Genomic DNA, 26,629 nt, shown 5'->3' with positions numbered 1-26,629 from the left:
TGCCACTATGAATGGTGGATAGAGGGCAGGATAGACAGACAGGTAGACTATATTGACCTGTGGTATAGTTACACGGAACCCTAACCGGCTGCACGCGTGCGCCATCGTGCATATATTTATTTTGTCCCCCCACACCAAACGCGATCACGACACGCAGGTTAAAATATCAAAACAAACTCTGAACCAATTACATTAATTTGGGGACAGGTCGAAAAGCATTAAACATGTATGACAATTTAGCTAGCTAGCTTGCCCATGCTAGCTAATTTGTCCTATTTAGCTAGCTTGCTGTTGCTAGCTAATTTGTCCTGGGATATAAACATTGAGTTGTTATTTTACCTGAAATGCACAAGGTCCTCTACTCTGACAATTAATCCACAAATAAATGGTCAACCGAATCGTTTCTAGTCATCTCTCTTCCTTCCAGCCTTTTTCATCTTTGAACGGCATCTAAACTTTCATAGTAGTACCACGACGACCAGCAAAACAGTTAATCTTTCAATCACCCATGTGGGTATAACCAATGAGGAGATGGCACGTGGGTACCTGCTGCTATAAACCATTGAGGAGATGGGAGAGGGACAGGTCGATTACCCTTACAGCGTGATCTGCATCAGAAATAGGAATGACTTCTATTTTAGCCCTTGGCAACGCAGACGCCCGTTGGCGCGCGCGAGCGAGCAGTGTGGGTGCAATAATTGAATAACATGGATTTCTAAATTTATTTAGCAACGCTCGTGCACACGATGTGTCCGGTCTGGTCAGCATGTTAGTGTGCGGCAAAGCATAGTGCATAAGGGAAGTACCAAAACACCTTGATATAGGGGTGCCCATGCAAGCAGCTGAGGAAATGTGGCTAGGATGGAATAAATTATATAGTAAAACCTGCAAAAACCACCATTTCGTAAATAATTTGGTAATCTTCTGTTGAAATATCTAATTTTGAAGAAAAATAACAAATTAGATTAAAGAAATTGTACACCAAAAAGGTAAATGAGTTCTAAAATGTAGGTACCACCACAGTTGCAAGTCAAGAACGTGTTTCAGCCGTTCTTATTAAAGTTTTATTTTCATGTTTATAAAAACACAAATTAGATCAGGGGTCAGAGGAATACATGTCTATATACTGTTGTTCAGACTTTTACTACCGCTGTTGCACCTTCTGCTTCGGCTTGTGTAAAGAGCACAGCTAACAGGGTTGGCAAAAAGATGGATACGCACGTCGAGCAAGCATTACACAAGACTGCAAACCAAAAAAAAAGTCATGAAAATGGAAGGTTTTGGCTCATTCATTCGTATGGCCACCTGCTCTCTCTGCTGCTCTCTCTGCTAACTTAAAGTTAGCTCTGGTCCAGGGCGTTAGTGTCTGTTCCTCTACTAACGGTTAGTGGAGGAATGCAAACTAATGCCATGGACCAGAGCTAACAAAGTATGGAAGGTGAACTTCGTCTTGCAGTCAAACCGTCAACTGCATCTTCACTCCAGGAGCCATTACTTTAAAATAGTTTGTCCCACACATCATCTCTCATCTGAAACAAATCGTTTTAAATGTCCATTTGAAGCAGTGTTGTCATAGTCTTCTAGCAGTGGATGTCAGTTTTTCCATCGGATTTGCTGCAAGAAAAGAGCCAAAGTCCTGTTAGTGATGATAAAACTGACTTTAACCATGTTGAATTGATATAAAACAACTATCTAATTGTTTCACAGATTCTGATTGAATAAGATCAGATCTAATTATTTAATGGAGAACTAAAAATGTGATTTCATCAAAGTTGATTACCCTTGGATGAATTCTTCTGGACTAGAGCTTGGACTAAATACTGTGACTAACTTCTTTTGTTTTCGAAGCTTGCCTGCCACGCTCAGACGAGTTTGTTCAGACCAAGGGTTTAGTTCACTTTTCGAAGTGGGTTAACACAGTTTTATAGGATAATTTCACAAATAAATGCAAAAAGTTCACACAGAGTGCATCTGAGCGACAAACTAGTCTGCCATTGCATCGCCGGAAGTCACTCTGTGACTCAAACTTATTTTTTTAAAATATATATATCAACATTTTTATATGAGGCGACAGAACAGAATGTCACCTTTTATTTGAGGGTATTTTCATACATATCGGTTTTATCATTTAGAAATGAAAACACTTCGAAGATAGTTACTTTACTTTATTACTACGTCATACGTACATACATACATACATACATACATACATACATACATACATACATACATACATACATACATCTCTGCAAAACATCTGATGTGAAAAGATCTGATGTGATTGGTCAAAATACCAATTAGTGGAAACAGATCAGAATTGGGCTGCCTGTCTAAAGTTTGGGAAACCCTGGGCTAGACCACCCAGCCCACAATTCAAGTGATCATGTCCTAAGACCAAATGATCATTAGTCTTGGCTATAATGCAGTTTAGAATAGGCTGGAGAATATGGGTGTGTGAAAATGTCCCTTCAACATGACTAATCTGATTACGTAACTCAGATTTTACAATGCACAAGTGTAGTTCTGTTGAGATGTACAAAAGAGAAGTGGAAGTGTTTTTGAAGATTAAATACATTGTCTGGTCATGAGTATCAACACAGAAAGGAACCAAGGTTGAAGAGGAACTACTGTCTTTCCATGAAAACACAACCAGACTGAGAAAACAGATTGTGTTAACGCAACAGTACATGCCCCATAAGGAAATAGGGCTGTCAATTTTAGCCTTTCACTTAAAACTGACAATGACCAGCCACTTCAGTTGAAGTAGACACATCACAATGTCTTATTATGAGCCATCGTCTTATGATTGTCATATTTATCATTACAAGAGGAACAGACGAGAGACTAAATTTGCACCTTATCTGATCCTCACCACTTCCTTACACAAGCAGACTTCCCGTCTTGCTAGAGGAGACGTGACACTTTCAAACAGGTTTTTTTTTCATTAGGCACCAAATTTAAGAAAAACAGACTGAAACAGGGAGGGGCTACCTGGACATTTTTGTATTGCAAAATGTTTAAAAAACGTTTCCGTTGTGTGCCACAATGAAAATGACCCAGTTCACATAGGAAATGCAGTCTGTTGCACATAGTTAGGCAATCTACTGCACAACATTGTTCTCAAGAAATCCTTTGATGTAAAGGAGTCTTGTATTGTTGGGTGTTGAAAGGCGTCATTTTGCTTAATGTCCTCGCGCTTTACAATCAAAGCAACTTTAATTGTTGATTTTCTGTCTCGTTAGTAATAACGCTTAGAAGTAAGTGTTCTTCACTTCTGGACCTGGGAGGGTCACTATACGTACAGGCTGTACTTTCCAGCTTCGCCCTATACCACCTGATATGAACTGCTAATCAAGACTTTAATTAGCCGAATCGGGGGTGTTAGTGCAGGGCTGGAACAAAAGCCGGCACACGTCTGCCCTCCAGTGTACAGGGTAACTCATTGGTCATTGACTCTGACCCTGGAGACCTAAAGGGTGTATGGCTTTTTATTTCAACTTGGATACTTATACCACTGATTGACCTCATTGAGTTTCTTTGAGTAACCGATTTGTAAACTCATGTGTGTTAGTGATGGGCTGGAACAAAAGCCTGCACACACTTTAGCTCTCCAGGGCCAGGGTTAGTGACCGCTGGCGTAACAAAAAAGCGCTCAGATTATGTGACTGAAGCCGACTTGTGGTGATGACCCATATCTTACAGTGTAGGGTGCATTTCCCAACACTAATGGTTAAGGTTAAGATTGGAGGAGGGGAAGCAGATCCTAGATCTGTACCTAGGGGAAACTTCACCCCAGAGCCTATCTTACCGAGTTGCTGAGGATTTCCTCGATCTTCCTGTACTCGGATGAGCCTCTCTCCACCTTCCCCCGGTACACAATCAACTGCTGCCGGTCCTTCAGGTCCCTGTACGTCTGATTAGGCAAAAGAACCGCCAATCAATCATCATGCCACATAATGATAAATAGCATGTGATGCCAGTATAAGAGATGAAATGTTATCCGTACTGTCAATGATATCAATTGCCACAATTGTTTGAGTTCTTGCGCACTAGGCATTGTAGGTATAGTATTAAACTGCAGTACTGTTACCGATGTAAATTATGCCAAAAAAATGTAACAGTAGTGCTAGAGACATAGGATGTTGTTCTACATAAGAATATAAAATAAATATATGATCAATACTCATTATAGTGCTTTAAAACATGGAAGTTGGTAGAAGTTACCGCTAACCACTGATCCAGTGTCAGCCCATTTTTCTATGCCTCTAAGGGTTAAGGTTAGGATTTGTGACTGCGTAATCTGATCCTAGATTTGTGGTTAGGGGTGACTCCTCCATCGAGCTATAAGATGTGTGTCTGTCAGATGTCTCACATTGATGATGACGTCGTGACACTTATACTTCTGCGCCAAACTGATCTTCTGCTCCGCGTCTTCAACCAGGTTTACGTAATCCTGCAACACCTAGGAGTAGAGGGACAGAAAGAGAGGGATGAGCGACTAAAAGAAATGTGGCAACACATCTGCATGATGTGGCATAACAGTCAGTGTAATCCCTAAAAATGAAAACACACAGCATCTAGCTATGAAATAAAATTATATTTAGTGCCATTTTCTGGTTTAATTTTAGCTATTATGCTTATGGAATTTTGAATTGTGCAATTCAACTGCATTGCATGTAATGTGCCACACCCAATATACATCTGCAGAAAACTGAAAAAAATGGGAATAGAGACCAGTGCTTATTTCAGGTGATTTTAAAAACACAGTACCACCTGGTGTTCAGACCGGGGAAGTGCAGCTGTAGTTGTCCTACCTACCTGTACTGGTGCGTTGTTTTTCTGAAGGATGTCCACTATTCTATGGAAGCCAATGGGAGACCTCTTCTTGGTGTAGCCCAGCCAGTTCTTGGTGGTGAACAGAGCATCCACATCGAACCAGGCTTTCAGCTTCGCCCTCGCACCCAGACATGTGAGGAGAAACTGTTTATCTGAAATCTGGATGATGACAAAACTTGAGAGTTATTACAATCATTGAATGTTGTTTAACCTGGAAACACACGTTTCCTTAACTCTGTTGGGAAATAGGGTTGAAGGCAAATCGATGTCTTTCTGACAACTTCAGCTCAATGAAGGTCTTAAAATAGTTGGACAGATGGATTGGCATGAATAACGAAAATATACATATGGTCTCATTGCAAACGGAGCCACAATATTGTTGAACGAAAAGATTCACAACAGTGACTCAAGCCAGACACATTTACCTAGTAATAAAGACAAGGCCCAGTTAATTCAAAAACAAAATGGACAGACAAATACTCATGTGTAGTCCGAGCTTCTCTCGCTCTCTCTCTCTTACCCTGAAGGTCTTCCGTATGTTGGCTGGACTGCTGAACGTGCCCTGTGGGAGAGACTGGGCTAGTTAGTTGATGTTGTGCACACAGACACAGATATAGACCCAGGCACACACACACACACACACACACACACACACAAACAGACCTTAATCAACTCCAACCATAATGTTATTTCAATTAACAACAGAACTAATTATTAAATGTTTGGATATAATGGCAATATTTATAATATAAAAGATTGATAGATTAATGCACAAATTCATGCATTTTTACATCAACTGGTTAACACTAGGTTTCCTACTACAGCCAGGTAACTGACACTGTCTCCATCTTGTGGTCGCAATAGAGAATTACAGTCAGAAAAAAAACTGTCTCCGTAGCACAGTGGTCATCAACTCTGAGAGCTACAGGGTGTGCCGGCTCTGGCTCCAGTCCAGCCCTAACAGGACTAGCACCATATTCACCTGATCAACTTATCATCATGCAAAATCTGGAGCACGTGCTCATACGGGAACAAAAGCCTGCACACCCTGTGGTTCTCCAGGACCAGGTTTGAGGGCCACTTCAGACTCACATCAGACTCCCCATAATGGTAGAAGCAGGAGTAGTAGAGTGTAGTGATGATAGGCATGTTGAGGATGGAGGCTTTCCGCGGGTATTTCTTAAAGATGTCCGCCTGGCCGCTACTCTCCACCTGTTTGTCGTTCGCCTAAACGGGGAAGACATGGAATCTTTGGTTTTAAAACCTACATAAGGCTGTCATAAGCCTGACTTATGGCTTGATATGATGTAGGGTTAGCCTGGAGAAACAGAGAAGGGAAGGTTTGGAATGTTTGGTTTTAAAGCCTACATAAACATGTCAAACATGACATAGGATTTGACATATTATGCAAAATATGTCATAGCGCAGGTATCTGTGGCGAAACTGTTCTCCCAAATTACACATCGAAACCTTATGGAGACCATGTTAGTGCCCCATGCTTTTTAACAGATTTCAAACAAGATGTTATTTAAAGCGCAAAATAAAAGGTTACTACTGTACCATGAGCGAGATTCAGCCATTGGTGTTCTTCAGTCAACTATGTTTCAAAAATAGCAGCGGTTTCTCACCTCGATGATAATCTGCCTTTCCAGGAGTGTGTAGTGGTCTTGAACGTGAGTGGCGTCGTCTGGTGAGAAGGGGAGACTGCAACAAAGTCCATGGTGCTAGTTAGTAACGCTGTTCTCCAAAGCTAATACTGCTGTGTAGTATCTCTGACTCCAGGAGTAGGTAACATTCAAATGTGTTAAATGACCTTACTTCAGGAAAAAGGTTTGTACGACCTTGTATGATTTAAAAACACCCCAATCAACAACATCAAAATGTGGCAGAAAATGGGAAAAGAAAAAGATGCTGTTCATGAGAGAAAACTTAGGATTCTTTACCTTGGTTCTGTTCCTTAGCGTACGCAACAGAAAACATTTTGCAACAGAAAACGAAAATCAGCACTTCTTTTTGGACGCGTTCACGTAGTGCCTTCCTGTGTCTGTACGATTTCTTCCGTTTTGTGCCTAACAAACACGACCCTGAGACGTGAAGTAATGTGGAGTGGATCTTTACCTGAGGCAGTTCTTCAGAAAGTCCCTCCTCTTGTTCTCGTCTCTGATATTGAGGTGATCTCTGTACTGCATGAGCTGAATATGGACATGGAAACAGAGGAAGGTGCATTGAGATTTAAAACCATCAACAACCAATGAGTGCAGAGCATTAAAGGCACAATCTGTAATGTTCATTTCAACTCCACCGTCAGCGGTGCCACAGACAGTTTTCAGGGAAACAGTATCTTCAACCGAGCTTCCTTTTCCACTGAAAACCAGATGTGGAGACCCTGCTCATGCATTTATTTTACACCTGCTACGTTAGGTTATTTCAACTCAAAAGTGCTGCCCCTGCACTTGTTTGACACATTTTAGGATGGACTGAAATGTAACTGAATTACACTTTTGAGGTAACTGTCCCCCCCAGAATGGCTTGGCAGACCATGGGAAGTACATACCGCCATGTCTTCTGTTCTGTCCAGGGACCTTGATGACACGAGAGAAAAGAGGACTGATCAGAATGCCTACATACAAGTAGCAAGTTGAGCACACAGTACGATCATTTGGGTACGCAATGGAAAATATTTAAAACCTTTTGCAAAATAATTCTTAAAATGGAGAAATCCTGACAGTTCCTCCCTGTTTCAGTCTGTTTTATTTCCTTGGGTGCCTTATAAACACAACTCAGATGCTACACTCCTTGAACAGAAGTGGTAAAAACCAGTCCAACAAGGTTACATGACAACTCCATTGATACAATCTTATGGCTTAAAGGATACAGTGCATTTGGAAAGTATTCAGACCCCTTGACTTTTTCCACATTTTGTTAACATTACAGCCTTATTCTAAAATTGATTAAAATTGATTTTCTTCCACTCATCAATCTATACACAATGCCTCATAATGACAAAGCCTTTTGGTTTTTAGAAATGTTTGCAAATTTCTATATAATATACACTGCTCAAAAAAATAAAGGGAACACTTAAACAACACAATGTAACTCCAAGTCAATCACACTTCTGTGAAATCAAACTGTCCACTTAGGAAGCAACGCTGATTGACAATAAATTTCACATGCTGTTGTGCAAATGGAATAGACAACAGGTGGAAATTATAGGCAATTAGCAAGACACCCCCAATAAAGGAGTGGTTCTGCAGGTGGGGACCACAGACCACTTCTCAGTTCCTATGCTTCCTGGCTGATGTTTTGGTCACTTTTGAATGCTGGCGGTGCTTTCACTCTAGTGGTAGCATGAGACGGAGTCTACAACCCACACAAGTGGCTCAGGTAGTGCAGCTCATCCAGGATGGCACATCAATGCGAGCTGTGGCAAGAAGGTTTGCTGTGTCTGTCAGCGTAGTGTCCAGAGCATGGAGGCGCTACCAGGAGACAGGCCAGTACATCAGGAGACGTGGAGGAGGCCGTAGGAGGGCAACAACCCAGCAGCAGGACTGCTACCTCCGCCTTTGTGCAAGGAGGAGCAGGAGGAGCACTGCCAGAGCCCTGCAAAATGACCTCCAGCAGGCCACAAATGTGCATGTGTCTGCTCAAACGGTCAGAAATAGACTCCATGAGGGTGGTATGAGGGCCCGACGTCCACAGGTGGGGGTTGTGCTTACAGCCCAACACCGTGCAGGACGTTTGGTATTTGTCAGAGAACACCAAGATTGGCAAATTCGCCACTGGCGCCCTGTGCTCTTCACAGATGAAAGCAGGTTCACACTGAGCACATGTGACAGACGTGACAGAGTCTGGAGACGCCGTGGAGAACGTTCTGCTGCCTGCAACATCCTCCAGCATGACCGGTTTGGCGGTGGGTCAGTCATGGTGTGGGGTGGCATTTCTTTGGGGGGCCGCACAGCCCTCCATGTGCTCGCCAGAGGTAGCCTGATTGCCATTAGGTACCGAAATGAGATCCTCAGACCCCTTGTGAGACCATATGCTGGTGCGTTGGCCCTGGGTTCCTCCTAATGCAAGACAATGCTAGACCTCATGTGGCTGGAGTTTGTCAGCAGTTCCTGCAAGAGGAAGGCATTGATGCTATGGACTGGCCTGCCCGTTCCGCAGACCTGAATCCAATTGAGCACATCTGGGACATCATGTCTCGCTCCATCCACCAACGCCACGTTGCACCACAGACTATCCAGGAGGATGCTTTAGTCCAGGTCTGGGAGGAGATCCCTCAGGAGACCATCCGCCACCTCATCAGGAGCATGCCCAGGCATTGTAGGGAGGTCATACAGGCACGTGGAGGCCACACACACTACTGAGCCTCATTTTGACTTGTTTTAAGGACATTACATCAAAGTTGGATCAGCCTGTAGTGTGGTTTCCACTTTAATTTTGAGTGTGACTCCAAATCCAGACCTCCATGGGTTGATAAATTGGATTTCCATTGATTATTTTTGTGTGATTTTGTTGTCAGCACATTCAACTATGTAAAGAAAAAAGTATTTAATAACATTATTTCATTCATTCAGATCTAGGATGTGTTATTTTAGTGTTCCCTTTATTTTTTTGAGCAGTATATTTTTTTCAATATTACATTTACATAAGTATTCAGACCCTTTACTCAGTACTTTGTTGAAGCACCTTTGGCAGCGATTACAACCTCGAGTCTTGGGTATGACGCTACAAACTTGGCACAACTGTATTTGGGGAGTTTCTCCCATTCTTCTCTGCAAATCCTCTCAAGCTCTGTCAGGTTGGATGGGGAACGTCACTGCACAGCAATTTTCAGGTCTCTCCAGAGATGTTCGATTGGGTTCAAATCCAGGCTTTGGATGGGCCACTCAAGGACATTCAGAGACTTGTCCCGAAGCCACTCCTGCGTTGTCTTGGCTGTGTGCTTAAGGCCGTTGTCCTGTTGAAGGTGAACCTTCACCACAGTTTGGGGCGCTCTGGTGCAGGTTTTCATCAAGGATCTCTCTATACTTTGCTCCGTTCATCTTTGCCTTGATCCTGACAAGTCTCCCAGTCCCTGCCGCTGAAATACATCACCACAGCATGATGCTGCCACCCCCATGCTTCCCCGTAGGGATGGTGCCAGGTTTCCTCCAGACGTGACGCTTGGCATTCAGGCCAAAGAGATCAATCTTGGTTTCATCAGACCAGAGAATTTTGTTTCTCATGGTCTGAAAGTCTTTAGGTGCCTTTTGGCAAACTCCAAGTGGGCTGTCATGTGCCTTTTACTGAAGAGTGGCTTCCGTCTGACCACTCTACCAGAAAGGACTCTAGAGCTCTGTCAGACTGACCATCAGGTTCTTGGTCACCTCCCTGACCAAGGCCCTTCTCCCCCAATTGCTCACTTTGGCCGGGCGGCCAGCTCTAGGAGTCTTGGTGGTTCCAAAATTCTTCCATTTAAGAATGATGGTGGCCACTGTATTCTTGGGGACCTTCAATGTTGGAGACATTTTTTGGTACCCTTCCCCAGATCTGTGCCTCGACACAATCCTGTCTCGATATTTCAGTTTTTGCTTTAAATTCATTTGCAAAAATTTCAAAACTTGTTTTCACTTTCTCATTATGGGGTTTTGTGTGTAGATTGATGAGAAAAAATTATGAATCCATTTTAGAATAAGGCTGTAACATAACAAAATGTGAAAAAAGTCAAGGGGTCTTAAGACTTTCCGAATGCACTGTATTTTTGTGAATTGTTACTCACTTGAAAAGCTCCACCAAAAGCTTTTGTTCTCCTATTTCCTTCAGGTAGTGGATATAATGCCTAAGAGCTATTTCTCTTGTTATCAACTCCCGGAAGAGAATCTCTGCACAGAAACACAGTGAACTGTCATTACTTGCATAATATTGCCATGTGCACTTAACTTTTGCAACATCCAAAGTTTGCAACTGTTATTGTTCTAAAGGAATAATATATGCCATTTAGCAGATGCTTTTGTCAGCATGCATACATTTTCAACACCTGGGAATAATAAATAAAAAAGGTAGAACTGAATGTAAAAGACGAAGAAAATAGAAAAATAAAAGGTGCAAAATTTGCACTGGTGTAAATTCCTGGTAACTCAACCAGAATAGAATGAGGTAAAAAAAAGTTCAATCTAATGGACAAAAAAAAAACGGATTAAAAACCTTACCTTTACTTAATGACTTCTTTAAATATATTAAAACCTGCAATGAGAGGTTACAGAACAGTATAAGTATACTGAACAAAAATATAAACGCAACATGTAAAGTCTTGGTCCCATGTTTCATGAGCTGAAATAAAAGATCCCAGAAATGTTCCACGCGTACAAAAAGCTTATTTCTCTAAAATGTGGTGCACCAATTTGTTTACATCCCTGATAGTGAGCATTTCTCTTTTGCCAAAATAATCAATCCACCTGACAGGTGTCTCATATCGAGAAGCTGATTAAACAGCATGATCATTACACAGGTGCACCTTGTGCAGGGTACAATAAAAGGCCACTCTAAAATGTGCAGTTTTATCACACAACACAATGCCACAAGTTGAGGGAGCTTGCAATTGGCATGCTGACTGCAGGAATGTCAATCAGAACTGTTGACAGAGAACTGAATATTCATTCCTCTACCATAAGCCGTCTCCAACATCATTTTAGAGAATATGGCAGTACATCCAACCGGCCTCACAACTGTCCGAAACAGTCTCAGGGAAGCTCATCTGCATGCTTATCATCCTCACCAGGGTCTTGACCTGACTGCATTTCAGCGTCGTAACTGACTTCAGTGGGCAGATGCTCACCGTTGATGGCCACTAGCAGGCTGGAGAAGTGTGCTCTTCACGGATGAATCCCGGTTTCAACTGTATCGGGCAGATGGCAGACAGAGTATATGGTGTCGTGTGGGAGAGCAGTTTGCTGATGTCAACGTTGTGAACAGAGTGCCCCATGGTGGCGGTGGGGTTATGGTATGGGCAGGCAAAAGCTACGGACAACAAACCCAATTGCATCTTATCAATGGCAATTTGAATGCACAGAGATACCGTGAAAAGATCCTGAGGCCCATTGTCGTGCCATTCATCTGCCGCCATCACCTCATGTTTCAGCATGATAATGCACGGCTCCATGTCGCAATGATCTGTACACAATTCCTTGAAGCTGAAAATGTCCCAGTTCTTCCATGGCCTGCATACTCACCAGACATGTCACCCATTGAGCATGTTTGGGATGCTCTGGATCGACGTGTACAACAGCGTGTTCCAGGTCCCGCCAACATCCAGCAACTTCACACAGCCATTGAAGAGGAGTGGGACAACATTTCACAGGCCACAATCAACAGCCTGATCAACTCTATGTGAAGGAGATGTGTCGAGCTGCATGAGGCAAAAGGTGGTCACTCCAGATACTGACTGGTTTTCTGATCAACACCCATAACTTAAAAAAAAAAAAAGAAAGTATCTGTGACCAACAGATTCATATCTGTGTTCCCAGTCATGTGAAATCCATAGATTAGGGCCTAATGAATTTATTTCTATTGACTGATTTCCTTAAATTAACTGTAAGTCGGTAAAATCTTTTAAAATTGTTGCACGTTGCATTTGTATTTTTGTTCAGTGTAATAAAAATGATGTTTTCTTTCAACTAGAGTCAAATCAAAACGTACCGCGGTGATGACGTTTCCATCATGTGCATTCACAGCCTCATCCAATAGCAGCAGTTTGTCCTGTAAGGAGTGGAACTTCTCCAAAGAGTAGACCTTTGAGAAAATACAATCATGGACTGAGTTAGAATAATACAATATTAATATTATATCACAGTCCATAGAATTGCAAAATACATAAAGCAGAGTATTTGCTGGAGCATTATAAAACAGATGATAATAACCTAATAAACTGTATGCCATTTAGCAGACACTTTTATCCAAAGTGACTAACAGTAGGCATAACAACAGTCAGCTTACAATTTACAGTCAGTTTGAAGACAAATAAATGTTGATTTTACACCATTGATCCTACCTTTCCCTGCTGCATCCTCTTCACAGTCTCCTCAGGGGTCCAGTCACTGACATAGTCCTGCCACAGCAAGATGACGTCATCATTAATAGACCAACGACAGTCCAGTTAATACAGTATTAGTGATGTTAATAACAGTTAGTTCAGTTTGTGGAACAACTTTTCAGAGTGCTCTGAAATATACTGATTATGTGTAAGATAAAACATATCTTACCTTGTATTCAGATTTTGGTTTCCGAAGTTCCGGGGCGTAATTTCGGATGGATGGATCACCGAAAGCTATAAAATACTATAAAAGTTGAGAACCACGCTTTTCAAAATAGCAATTTTCACACACATATGGCAAAAATTGAGTAACAACTCTCGCTAAAATGTTACCCACACTCAGAGAAGGACTGGAAGTTCCCAGTTTTGGCCTTTCCTAAAAAATGAGAGTGAGTGTGTGTTAATTGATAAGGAAATACTTATGTTGACATTAGTATTCGCATTGAGAATGTGCAAAACTACAAAACTAGGGACAATGGTTGGTGTATAGCTAGAGCTCATTGGTGTTTGTTATAGATTCAAAACTGTACCGAGGGCAAATCTGTTTGACAGAATGAAGCGAACCCATTTTGATTGGGTCGAATGCAACGGTCACAAGATCGGTTATCCCAAACTCAAAAATCGACCCACAACACAACACTTCCAATCTAAATACACCCAACGAGAATGGCCTTAAATCTGTCATGAGGTGGATTGAGTTGTACCTTTGAATAAGGAGCTTAAGGAGTAGCCAGAACTATTCTTGGGCAACGAAGGGGCAGTGTGGATTTTGGGGAAGCTCTGGTCCCGCACCTCTCCTGTGGAACGAATGCTGGATTCTGTCTCCTTGACCGACCACGAGATACCTGAGGGAACAACAACATTTAGGGCCACAACTTACAACATTTAGGCCCAGAACCATTCAAGTTACTAGCAAACATACTGGTCCTACGTGAACTTATCACAAAACTTAAAAAGGCACAGTCCATACGTTTTCTGTTTTCCTTGTGGCAACGAACCAAATTACAAAGAATCAACCTAAATTATAAACACACACATAAAGTGTCTGTTGCTTCACTTAGGAAAATACATTGAGTTCAAAACATTAAGAACGCCTTCCTAATATTGAGTTGCATACACAATCCATGTCTCAAGGCTTAAAAATCCTTCTTTAACGTGTCTCCTCTCCTTCATTTACACTGATTGAAGTGGATTAATAATGGACCATAGCTTTCACCTGGATTCACCAGGTCAGTCTATATAATGGAAAGAGCAAGTGTTCATAATGTTCTGTATACACTCAGTGTATATTTCTATTGTAGCACTTTTTATTGTTCGGTTTACACCAATGACTGCACCAACCTCATCTTCTCATCTTGGCACTTGTAAAGACCCATTAATTGTCAGCACGCCACTTTTTTTTTTTTTTTATTTTTTTTTTTTAACAGGAAAGAGAACATACTGCACCTTTTTAAAAAAGAATAGTTCAATCAAAAAGCTTTTAATATTTTGTTCATTAGTCTACGGTTAATACAATCCCCCAAAATGTATGTCACTCAGCAGTCAAGTTTTCATTATAGGGCACGTTCAGTACAGAGAAAAAAACTGATGATGCATTTTGCATCATATGATGTTCTCTTACTTCCAACAGGCTCTCCACTCCAGCTGACCTTCTCCACATCATCTTCTTCATCCTCTTCCTCTACCAGGCTGCGGATACTGTTCACAGCCCGCTTGGATTCCTTTAGCTTAAATACATTCGAAATAGAAAAAAACATGTTTATGTTCACACTACATTTCTGTACCTTGACAGTCCAATGTGAGCAAGTATGTTTCCAAACTTCAGATGCCACATACCCAGCCGCTGGCCATGTTTACATGTTAAAATTTGCTAAATGTTTCCACCATTGTCTTTCTTTGGTGTCCTACCCTTGTGTGATAGGGTAAGCTAGTTAAAGTATCCAAATGTAACATATATAAGAGGTGGTCAACCCTCCTCTTGGAGATCTTTAGGGTATGTAGGTTTCTGCTCAAGCCCTGCTCAAACACACCGGTTTGATGTGCAGCTGATTAATAGAATCAAGTGTGCTGGAGCAAAAGCCTGCATATTCAGTAGTTCAACAGGAAGAGGATTGGCCAACCGCCTGGCATAAAAGTATTGCGTCCCAAATGGCATCGTATTCCCTACATCGGGCTCTCCAACCCTGTTCCTGGAGAGCTAAGTTCTTGTAGGTTTACTCCAACCCTAATCTAGCGCACCCAATTCTAATAATTAGCTGGTTGATCAGCTGAATCAGGTTAGTTACAACTAGGGTTGGAGCGAAATCCTACAGGTTAGCTCTCCAGAAACAGGTTTGGAGAGCCCTTCCCTACATCAGTGTTTCCCAAATCAGGCCCTCGAGTACTCCCAACAGCCCACATTTTTGTTGTCGGCCTGGGGCCACTAAAAAAAATGTACTGTTGGGGATACTCGAGGACCGGAGATGGGCAACACTGCCCTACATAGTACCACCCCTATGGACCCTGGTAAAAAGTAGTGCATCAAGGTTTATATGGTTTAGTGTTTTATTTCTATGAGTTTTTCACACAAAAAATAAGCAATTCAGCTTAGTTTCAGTTAGTTTTCAGACCTGATTTGCATTTTTTTTTTTAATGTAGTTAAATGTTTTATATATTTTATTTTAGTATTAAAGCGTGCGTGGGAGGCGGGCGTGGGAGGCAAGGAGCCATTTGGGTTATATAGTTTGGTTTTTAGGGATGTCAGTTCTTGCAACTGGGGGCCAGTAATACATAAGGTAATGGTTTTGATTTGATTTATTAGGATCCCCATTAGCCGATGGAGAAAGCTAGTCTTACTGGGGTCCGACACAAAACCTAAAAGACATTACTGACAAAAGACTTTACAATTGACATACATTTAGAAACATTAACATGTAGCGTGTGTGTGAGAGAGTTACACATACATGTCAGTACAAATCTCACATGGGGGAGAGGCGTTGTGCCGTGAGGTGTTGCTTTATTAGATTTTTTTAAACCTGATTTGCTGTTCACTTGCGCTATATAACATGGAAGGGAGTCCCATGCAGTCATGGCTCTGTATAATATTGTACGTTTCCTTAAATTTGTTCTGGACCTGGAGACTATGAAAAGACCCCTGGTGGCATGTCTGTTGAGGTAAGTGTGTGTGTGTCAATGCTGTGCGTAAGTTGACTATGCAAACAATTTGGAATGTCCAACACAATGTTTATAATAAAAACTAGTGATGCAGTCAGTCTTTCCTCACCTCTTCGCCAAGAGAGACTGACATGCTACATGTTAATATTAATATCTCCCCATATTTACAACCATCGAATCTATATATTTTGACCATGACAGTTTACAATCTAAGGTAACACCAATTAATTTAGTCTCCTCAACTTGTTCAACAGCCGCACCATTCATTACCAGATTCAGCTAAGGTCTAGAACTTGTGCCAAATACAATGCTCTTAGATTTAGAGATGTTCAGAATCAGTTTATTACAGGCCACCCATTCAAAAACTGACTGCAAATCTTTGTTAGGGTTTCAGTAACTACATTAGCTGATGTCTATATGGTTTAATCATCAGCATACATGGACACACATGCTTTGTGTAATGCCAGTGGCAAGTCATTGGTAAAAATAGAAAAGAGGGCCTAGAGTGCTGCCCTGCGGTACACCACACTTTACACCAGAGAAGCTTCCATTAAAGAAAACCCTCAGAGTTCTATTAGATAGATAGCTCTGAATCCACGATATGGTAGAGGTTGAAAAGCCATAACACATAAGTTCTCAACAACAGGTTATGATCAATAATATCAAAGGCTGCACTGAAATCTAACACTACAGCTCCCACAATCTTATTATTATCATTTTTTTTCAACCAGTCAGTCATTTGTGTCAGTGCAGTACATGTTGAGTGCCCTTCTCTAGGAGCATGCTGAAAGTCTGTTAATTTGTTTACAGAGAAATAGCATTGTATTTGGTCAATACATGTTTTACAACAGTTTGCTAAGAGCTGGCAGCAAGCTGATAGGTCTGCTGTTAGAACCAGTAAAGGCTGCTTTGCTAATCTTGGGTAGCGGAATGACTTTGGCTTCCCTCCAGGCCTGAGGACAAAGACTTTCCAATAGGCTCAGATTAAAGATATGACAGATAGGAGTGGCTATAGTCAGCTACCATCCTCAGTAGCTTTCCATCTAAGTTGTCAATACTTGGAGGTTTGTCATTATCGATCTACAACAATAATTTTTTCACCACTCCCACACTAACTTGACAAAATTCAAACTTACTACAATGCTTTTCTTTCATTATTAGTTTTTTTTATGCAAGAGAACGATGACTCACTGTTCATTGTTGGCATTTCCTGCCTAAGTTTGCCCACTTTGCCAATGAAGTAATCATTAAAATAATTGGTAACATCAAATGGTTTTGTGATGAATAAGCCATCTGTATCATGGTGCCGGAGAAGCTGGCTGACGATTTACGTGCTCCTAACCAACTGTGTTTTTTTGGGGGGGGGCCTGAGGACAAAGACTTTCCAATAGGCTCAGATTAAAGATATGACAGATAGGAGTGGCTATAGTCAGCTACCATCCTCAGTAGCTTTCCATCTAAGGGGGGGGGGTGTTTGTGGGGGGTTTTTGCGTTGTTTGTAACTTATTTTGAACATAATGTTGCTGCTATCGTCTCTTATGACCGAAAATAACTTCTGGACATCAGAACAGCGATTTCTCACTACGAACTGCTAGAAGCTTTTTTTCCTTTAATGAGTCCGATGTAAAGGACATACTGCTTTCCCTGGAACAGGCCCAAATTCCCGTCATTTGCGTGAAGAAAAGACGGAGAAAAGGTTGGGCTGCCTTGTGAGAATTTGTAGGCGATCGAATAAACCCCCACTGCCTTCCGATCTACTAGCTAACTTGCAATCATTGGAAAATACAATTGATGACCTACGAGGAAGATTAAACTACCAACGAGACATTAAAAACAGTAATATCTTATGCTTCACGGAGTCGTGGCTGAACGACGACATCAACATACGCTGGTTATACACTGTATCGGCAGGATAGAACAGCGGCGTCTGGTAAGACAAGGGGTGGCGGACTATCTATATTTGCGATCAACAGCCGGTGCACGATATCTAAGGAAGTCTCGAGGGTTTGCTCGCCTGAGGTAGAGTATCTCATGATAAGCTGTAGACCACACCATCTACCTAGAGAGTTCTCATCTGTATTTTTCGTAGCTGTCTACATAACACCACAGACTGAGGCTGGCACTAAGACCGCACTCAATGAGCTGTATTCCGCCATAAGCAAACAGGAAAACGCTCACCCAGAGGCGGCACTCCTAGTGGCAGGGGACTTTAATGCAGGGAAACTTAAATCCGTTTTACCACATTTTTATCAGCATGTTAAATGTGCAACCAGAGGGGGGAAAAAAAGTCTAGAACACCTTTAATCCACACACAGAGACACATACAAAGCTCTCCCTTGCCCTCCATTTGGCAAATCTGACCATAATTCTATCCTGATTCCTGCTTACAAGCAAAAAATTAAAGCAGGAAGCACCAGTGACTCCTTCAATAAAAAAAGTGGTCAGATGAAGCAGATGCTAAGCTACAGGACTGTTTTGCTAGCAAAAACTGGAATATGTTCCGGGATTATTCCGATGGCATTAAGGAGTACACCACATCAGTCATTGGCTTCATCAACAAGACCATACGTACATACCCCAACCAGAAACCATGGATTACAGGCAACATCCGCACTGAGCTAAAGGCTGGAGCTGCCGCTTTCAAGGAGTGGGACTCTAACCCGGATGCTTATAAGAAATCCCGCTATGCCCTTCGACGAACCATCAAACAGGAAAAGCATCAATACAGGACTAAGATCGAATCATACTACACTGGCTCCGACACTCATCGGATGTGGCAGGGCTTGCAAACTATTACAGACTACAAAGGGAAGCACAGCCGAGAGCTACCCAGTGACACGAGCCTACCAGATGAGCTAAACTACTTCTATGCTTGCTTCGAGGCAAATAACACTGAAACATGCATGAGAGCACCAGGTTTTCCGAATGACTGTGTGATCACGCTCTCTGCAGCCGATGTGAGTAAGACCTTTAAACAGGTCAACATTCAGGGCCAGACGGATTACCAGGATATGTACTCAGAGCATGCGCTGACCAACTGGCAAGTGTCTTCACTGACATTTTCAACCTCTCCCTGTCCGAGTCTGTAATACCAACATGTTTCAAGCAGACCACCATAGTGCCTGTGCCCAAGAACACGAAGGTAACCTGCCTAAATGACTACCGACCCATAGCACTCATGTCTGTAGCCATGATGTGCTTTGAAATGCTGGTCATGGCTCACATCAACACCATTATCCCAGAAACCCTAGACCCACTCCAATTTGCATACCGCCCTAACAGATCCACAGATGATGCAATCTCTATTGCACTCCACACTGCCCTTTCCCACCTGGACAAAAGGAACACCTATGTGAGAATGCTATTCATTGACTACATCTCAGCGTTCAACACCATAGTGCCCTCAAAGCTCATCAATAAGCTAAGGATCCTGGGACTAAACACCTCCCTCTGCAACTGGATCCTGGACTTCCTGACGGGCCGCCCCCAGGTGGTAAGGGTAGGTAACAACACATCTGCCACGCTGATCCTCAACACAGGGCCCCTCAGGGGTGCGTGCTCAGTCCCCTCCTGTACTCCCTGTTCACTCATGACTGCATGGCCAGGCACGACTTCAACACCATCATTAAGTTTGCCGATGACACAGCAGTGGTAGGCCTGATCACCGACAACGACGAGACAGCCTATAGGGAGGAGGTCAGAGACCTGGCCGTGTGGTGCCAGGACAACAACCTCTCCCTCAATGTGATCAAAACAAAGGATATGATTGTGGACTACAGGAAAAGGAGGACCGAGCACACCCCCATTCTCATTGACGGGGCTGTAGTGGAGCAGGTTGAGAGCTTCAAGTTCCTTGGTGTCCACATCACTAACAAACTAACATGGTCCAAAGCACACCAAGATAGTTGTGAAAAGGGCACGACAAAACCTATTCCCCCTCAGGAGACTGAAAAGATTTGGCATGGGTCCTCAGATCCTCAAAAGGTTCTACAGCTGCACCATCGAGAGCATCCTGACTGGTTGCATAACTGCCTGTTATGGTAACAGCTCGGCCTCCGACTGCAAGGTACTACAGAGGGTAGTGCGAACGGCCCAGTTCATCACTGGGGCCAAACTTCCTGCCATCCAGGACCTATATACCAGGCGGTGTCAGAGGAAGGCCTTAAAAATTGTCAAAGACTCCAGCCATCCTAGTAATAGACTGCTCTCTCTGCTACCACACGGCAAGTGGTTCGGGAGCGCCAAGTCTAGGTCCAAGCGGCTTCTAAAAAGCTTCTACCCCCAAGCCATAAGACTCCTGAACATCTAATCAAATCGCTACCCAGACTATTTGCACCCCCCCCTTTTACGCCGCTGCTACTCTCTGTTATTATCTATGCATCGTCACTTTAATAACTCTACCTACATGTACATATTACCTCGACTAACCAGTGCCCCCACACATTGACTCTGTACCGGTACCCCCTGTATATAATCTCGCGCTTTAATTACTTGTTACTTTTATTTGTATATTTTAAACTGCATTGCTGGTTAGGGGCTTGTAAGTAAGCATTTCACCTGTTGTATTCGGCGCATGTGACTAATACAATTTTATTCGATGAAAGATGGGAGTTGAATTTGTCTTTCTGCCCATAATTTCATTTAAAGTACTCCAAAGTTCTTCATATCATAGATCTTGGATTCATAACACAGTTTTTTCTTCATACTGTTTAGTCACATCATTTCTCAATTTGCAGTAAGTCAGCCAGTCAGATGTGCAGCCAGACTTTTTAGGCACTCCTTTGCCCCATCTCTTTCAACCATACAGTTTTCCAATTCCTCATCAATTCATGGAGCCTTAACAGTGGGTCAGGTCATAGGTTAGGTAAGCCCTTCTCATGACTAATTCCACGTCCCTTTTGATTAGCTGAGGTGATTTGGTAAAGTGTGAAACACTCTATCTAGAAACAATTTATCTTTGAATGCCATCGGAAACCTTAATTATCATACAAAAATGACTTGACAAATACAAAAGATACACTTACTGTTAGCGGTTTTAACAGCGATTTCCACTGAGTACATGTATCTTTTGTATTTGTAAAATCTATTTAGGGTGATATAATAGTAGAATTTCTGAGGTTCCATAACTGTATTGCACACAGTGATTATTAACAGTTAGACAGAGCGTCAGGACAGCTGTACACATTGGCCCCGCTGTGGTCAATTGTTAACTTTAGTATGTAAGAAAAATCAAGTCAGCTACCTTAAAGTTCAAACCGGTTTGTGAATTATTTTATTTCATGGGTTTTAATTTCAGTTTACTATAAAAACCTTGTAGGGCATTATATATGGAATAGGGTGCCATTTGGGACACCCCTAAGACTTTCAAGTTATTTACCCTGGTAAAGTCATCATCTTCATCATCAAATGTGAAAGCTTTGAACTTCGAACTGTTCCAGTATTCGTCCTCATCTGGTTTACTCCTTATCATCTGGAACAGAGTTAGTTACATTTACTGCACATTGTTTATACCACAGAAGGATATATCATATCTCTATTGTTTATACAACCATTGCGGCAGCGTCCTTAGTACAACAGCAACCTCATCAAGCGGTTTCAGACATAAGGCTGCAGGTTTGAATACTCCAGAATTTGCTACATTAGTCTCAGAAGTGGGATGGTGCTACAGTGAGATCAGCGGAAACATCCCTTGGAGACATGAGGTAGTTAAACATAGAGGCATGCTTCAGAAGGGGAGGTGTCTTGAACAACACCAGGAATGCTATCAGAAAGTTGAGACTTCTTGGCATAGCCTAATGGCTTTCAAATCAAAGTTCATTTGTCGTATTACACAGATTAGCAGATGTTAAAGCAGGTGCAGCGAAATGCTTATGTTTCTAGCTTCAGCAGTGCAGTAAGTGTCTAACAGTACAATACTGTGTACAGACAGTATGGACAATTAACAGTGCATTGGGAAAGTATTCAGACCCCTTGACTTTTTCCACATTTTGTTACGTTACAGCCTTACTCTAAAATTAGATTAAATTGTTTGTTTTTTCCTTCAATCTACACACAATAGCCCATAATGACAAAGCAAAAAGAGGTTTAGACATTTTTGCAAACTTGTCTATTAAAAAAACCTGAAATATCACATTAACATAAGTATTCAGACCCTTTACTTAGTACTTTGTTGAAGCACCTTTGGTAGCGATTACAGCCTTGAGTCTTCTTGGGTATGATGCTACAAGCTTGGCACACCTGTATTTGGGGAGTTTCTCCCATTCTTCTCTGCAGATCCTCTCAAACTTTGTCAGCTGGGATAGGGAGCATTGCCGCACAGCTATTTTTAGGTCTCTCCAGAGATGTTCAATAGGGTTCAAGACCAGGCTCTGGCTGGGCCACTCAAGGACATTCAGAGACTTGTCCCGAAGCCACTCCTGCGTTGTCTTGGCTGTGTGCTTAAGGTTGTTGTCCTGTTGGAAGGTGAGGTGGAAGGAGCAGGTTTTCATCAAGGTTCTCGCTGTACTTTGCTCCGTTCATCTTTCTCTCGATCCTGACTAGTCTCCCAGTCCCTGCCGCTGAAAAGCATCCCCATAGCATGATGCTGCCATCACCATGCTTCACTGTAGGGATGGTGCCAGGTTTCCTCCAGACGTGACGCTTCGCATTCAGGCCAAAGAGTTCAATCTTGGTTTCATCAGGCAAGAGAATCTTGTTTCTCATGGTCTGAGAGGCTTTAGGTGCCTTTTGGCAAACTCCAAGATGGCTGTCATGTGCCTTTTACTGAGGAGTGGTTTCCGTCTGCTCACTCTACCATAAAGGCCTGATTGGTGGAGTGCTGCAGAGATGGTTGTCCTTCAGGACGGTTCTCCCATATCCACAGAGGAACTCTGGAGCTCTGTCAGAGTGACCATCGTGTTCTTGGTCACCTCCCTGACCAAGGCCCTTCTCCCCCGATTGCTCAGTGTGACCGGGCGGCCAGCTCTAGGAAGAGTCTTCGTGGTTCCAAACTTCTTCCATTTAAGAATGATGGCGGCCACTGTGTTCTTGGGGTCCTTCAATGCTGCAGAAATGTTTTGGTACCCTTCCCCAGATCTGTGCCTCGACACAATCTTGTCTCGGAGCTCTACGGACAATTCCTTCAACCTCATGGCTTGGTTTTTGCTCTGACATGTACTGTCTACTGTAGGACCAATTTCGAGTCTTCATAGCAAAGGGTCTAAATACTTATGGAAATACCTACAAACATTTCTAAAAACCTGTTTTCACTTTGTCATTATGTGGCATTGTGTGTAGATTGCTGAGGATTTTTATTTTTATTTTATACATTTTAAAATAAGGCAGTAACTTAACAAAACATGGAAAAAGTCAAGGGTTCTGAATACTTTCCGAATGCACTGTATAAGTAGGAAAATGTATGCCCAGCAGTAGTTATACAGGATGAGCTACTGTATGTCGAGAATACAGTATGTATTAATAAAATTAGTAAACATTTAGCTTAATTTCTCAGAGATCAAATTAAAATGTCAACAAAATAATGTTGCAGGAATGCTAATCTTATCCGTTTCTAACTACAGAAATGATTTCAGAACAATAAACATTATGTAAACATTACTAAAATAGTCAATGACTATGTACATAGGGCAGCAGTCTCTAAGGTACAGGGTAGGGTAACGGGTAGTAGCTGGCTAGTGACAGTGTCTAAGGTGCAGGGCAGGGTACTGGGCGGAGGCCGGCTAGTGATGGACATAAAAGCTATTTTTCAATCTCTCGGTCCCAGCTTTGATGAACCTGTACTGTGTTTGCCTGCTATCCATCTTGGCATTCCCCTACCGTTGTAAAAAAGCAATAGAAATGCATTTATGAATGTCTACATTTGTTTTTGGCAAATATATTATATTACAGACACCTTAATGCATACTTTTAAATTATATTATGTGAGCTAAACATAAAAATATATTTACTTTAAAGTACAATTATTATTTTTTTACGTTACTGTCCCCACTACAACAAAAAAACATACTTAAATACATGTGACTTTGTCCTATAAACATTTAATTGGAAAACTGTAGAATTCCATTCAATTTTATCATTGGTCCAATGACTACTTGCTAGCTGTGAAGCCACATCCATAATTGGTAGATGGTTCTGACCAGAAAACCAGTCAGTATCTGGTGTCACCACTATTTGCCTCATACAGCGCGACAAATCTCCTTCGCATAGAGTTGATCAGGCTGTTCATTGTCGCCTGTGGAATGTTGTCCCACTCCTCTTCAATGGCTGTGTGAAGTTGCTGAATATTGGTGGGAACTGGAACACGTTGATCCAAAGCATCCCAAACATGCTCAATGGGTGACATGTCTGAGTATGCAGGCCATGGAAGAACTGGGACATTTTCAGTTTCCAGGAATTGTGTACAGATCCTTGTGTCATTATGCCGTGCATTATCATGCTGAAACATGAGGTGATAGCGATGAATTAATGGCACGACAATGGGTCTCAGAATCTTGTCACGGTATCTCTGTACATTCAAATTGCCATCAATAAAATGCAATTGTGTTTGTTGTCCGTAGCCTATACCTGCCCATACCATAACCCCACTGTCACCATGGAGCACTCGGTTTACAACGTTGGCATCAGCAAATCGCTTGCCCACATGATACCATACATATGGTCTGCGGTTGTGAGGCCGGTTGGACGTACTGCCAAATTCTCTAAAATGATGTTTGAGACGGCTTATGTAGAGAAATGAACATTAAATTATTTGGCAATAGCTCTGGTGGACATTCCTGCAGTCAGCATACCAATTGCACACTTCCTCAAAACTTGAGACATCTGTGGCATTGTGTTGTGTGACAAATCTGCACATTTTAGAGTAGCCTTTTATTTTCCACAGCACAAGATGCACCTGTGTAATGACCGTGCTGTATAATCAGCTTCTTGATATTCCACACTTGTCAGGTGGATGGATTATCTTGGCAAATGAGAAATGCTCACTAACAGGGATGTAAACAAATGTGTGCACAAAATATGAAATAAATAATATTTTTGGGCATATGGAAAATTTCGGCAATCTTTTATTTCAGCTCATGAAACACCACTTTACATGTTGGTTTAATATTTTTGTTCAGTGTAGATTTTGATTTGGGTGGGTGGGGGTGCATCTAAAAACAATCAGAACCGTCAATAGATTATGTATGTAGCTTTGGACACATGCTGCTAGCAGGTAACGTTACAGCCATTGGACTATTAGTTATCTCGACCGCAGTCGCTATGGAATTCCCTTAGACCTTGTCTTATTAATTCATTAAATAGTCCGAGGTCTAACATATTGGGATATGTTTTCCCCTGCTACTTTTGCTTCTGACACTATTGTTAGATTTGCACACTCATGACAAACATGGTAAAAAATATATATATATATTGCAAGCAATAGACACCAACTACCTTAAGCGCCTATTGATGATAGTACATTCTGGACGGAAAGTTTTGTTAACAGTCCCGAAGCGTGTTCTGAACGTTAAAACGCGTTGTTTGCGGTATGGTTTTGGAAATAAGGAACTTATTTTTCATATAAGCTAGAAATAATAAGAACAAAAAACAAAAGTTCAATTACTACACACCTTTTTAGGGTTAGTGTTCCCACACAGCCATGTCTCAGTGCTTGTTTACGGAAGACAGATGACCACCTGTTCTAATTAGCTATCGTCGAACACCTGTGTGTATGTTTCCTGTAAACTTAACTGGGGATGAAGTGTAGTTTGTCAACTGGAGGCACACACAGTTTATGGATCTGTGCAAATCTGCTAAAATTAGAGTAAGTGTGTAGTTTTATGAAAGATTATTTCTTGCTGATATGGAAGACAAGGGCCACATGTTTCTAAAAACCGTTTCACAAGCGATTATTATTGATTTTTGTAACACAGCGACGGTTTAGAATTGTAGTTCACATGGCCAGCTGTGTGAAAGCTAACCGCTAAAAACCCTATGGAGATTAGGGTTTTCGATTGCTAGACAACAGGTAAATATTATTCTTGTGAGCCTGTAGCTAGGCTATGATTGTGGTGATTGATGGCAGGTATTTTTGAGGGAGGCAGAGAGGGAAAGGAAAATGTTCTATCATGACCATCTCAGGAAATATCGACATATTTCAGGGCTGTGGAAGAGTGAAGGATAATTAGTAAATGATGGATCTAAAAGCTCATAAACGAATAATTACCTTCAGAAATGTAGCTATACAGCTGGTCGGTAGCAGTAGACGTCTCTTGGTCAATCTGCCCTACCCTTTGATGGGAAATGTAGTGCGCTTGTGATTTACCGTATGCTTTAAAGAATTAAGGATAACTACAAAAAGACTACAAACGTGATATCTTCACGTATCCTCAATTGTTTTACTTCCGTGTCCCCTAAATTGTTTTTTTTATTCACGAGTAATATTATTTTTACTGCCAACCTGATTGTCATTTTAATAATTTACAATAACTAATTTTAAAAAGGACAATTATGATTTCTTAATAAAATCCTATTGTGGAATCAACGGATCGTAGAGGGACTGAGGGGAATCACCTTCCTGTCACACATTTTCCAAAC

General features: G+C 41.8%; 1 protein-coding gene across 3 annotated transcripts; it reads right to left on the bottom strand.

The window, feature by feature from the left end:
• Positions 1-1,023: 1,023 nt before the first annotated feature.
• Positions 1,024-26,341, bottom strand: vipas39 (VPS33B interacting protein, apical-basolateral polarity regulator, spe-39 homolog). Of its 3 annotated transcripts, none has more exons than XM_014145047.3 (19): positions 26,259-26,341; positions 21,438-21,530; positions 14,529-14,634; positions 13,612-13,752; positions 13,245-13,283; positions 13,077-13,141; positions 12,866-12,922; positions 12,514-12,606; positions 11,028-11,061; positions 10,598-10,700; positions 7,391-7,418; positions 6,955-7,028; positions 6,465-6,540; positions 5,929-6,063; positions 5,357-5,398; positions 4,819-4,995; positions 4,373-4,462; positions 3,809-3,913; positions 1,024-1,614 (listed from the first exon to the last, which is right to left on the bottom strand). In XM_014145047.3, exons 2-19 carry the CDS (start codon positions 21,528-21,530, stop codon positions 1,594-1,596), a joined length of 1,479 nt encoding a protein of 492 aa, XP_014000522.1. In that variant the 5' UTR covers positions 26,259-26,341; the 3' UTR covers positions 1,024-1,593. The 3 variants fall into 3 exon arrangements, with proteins under 3 accessions (XP_014000522.1, XP_014000523.1, XP_045551745.1); XM_014145048.3 differs by lacking the exon at positions 26,259-26,341 and adding an exon at positions 25,663-25,731; XM_045695789.2 differs by lacking the exon at positions 26,259-26,341 and adding an exon at positions 21,610-21,756.
• Between the last annotated feature and the right edge of the window lie 288 nt (positions 26,342-26,629).

This window comes from Salmo salar, chromosome 15, assembly GCF_965601325.2.
Source record: "Salmo salar chromosome 15, fSalSal1, whole genome shotgun sequence".
In the NCBI taxonomy this organism is placed as follows: domain Eukaryota; kingdom Metazoa; phylum Chordata; class Actinopteri; order Salmoniformes; family Salmonidae; genus Salmo; species Salmo salar.
This window is presented reverse-complemented; position numbering and strand designations above follow the sequence as displayed.

Excerpts from the sequence above, each read along its gene's own strand:
- vipas39 (XM_045695789.2), bottom strand. Across the intron at positions 13,284-13,611 it reads CTTAAGCTCCTTATTCAAAG|GAAAGGCCAAAACTGGGAAC; the intron begins GTACAACTCAAT and ends CTCATTTTTTAG. Across the intron at positions 6,541-6,954 it reads TTTCTGAAGAACTGCCTCAG|TCTCCCCTTCTCACCAGACG; the intron begins GTAAAGATCCAC and ends ACTTTGTTGCAG.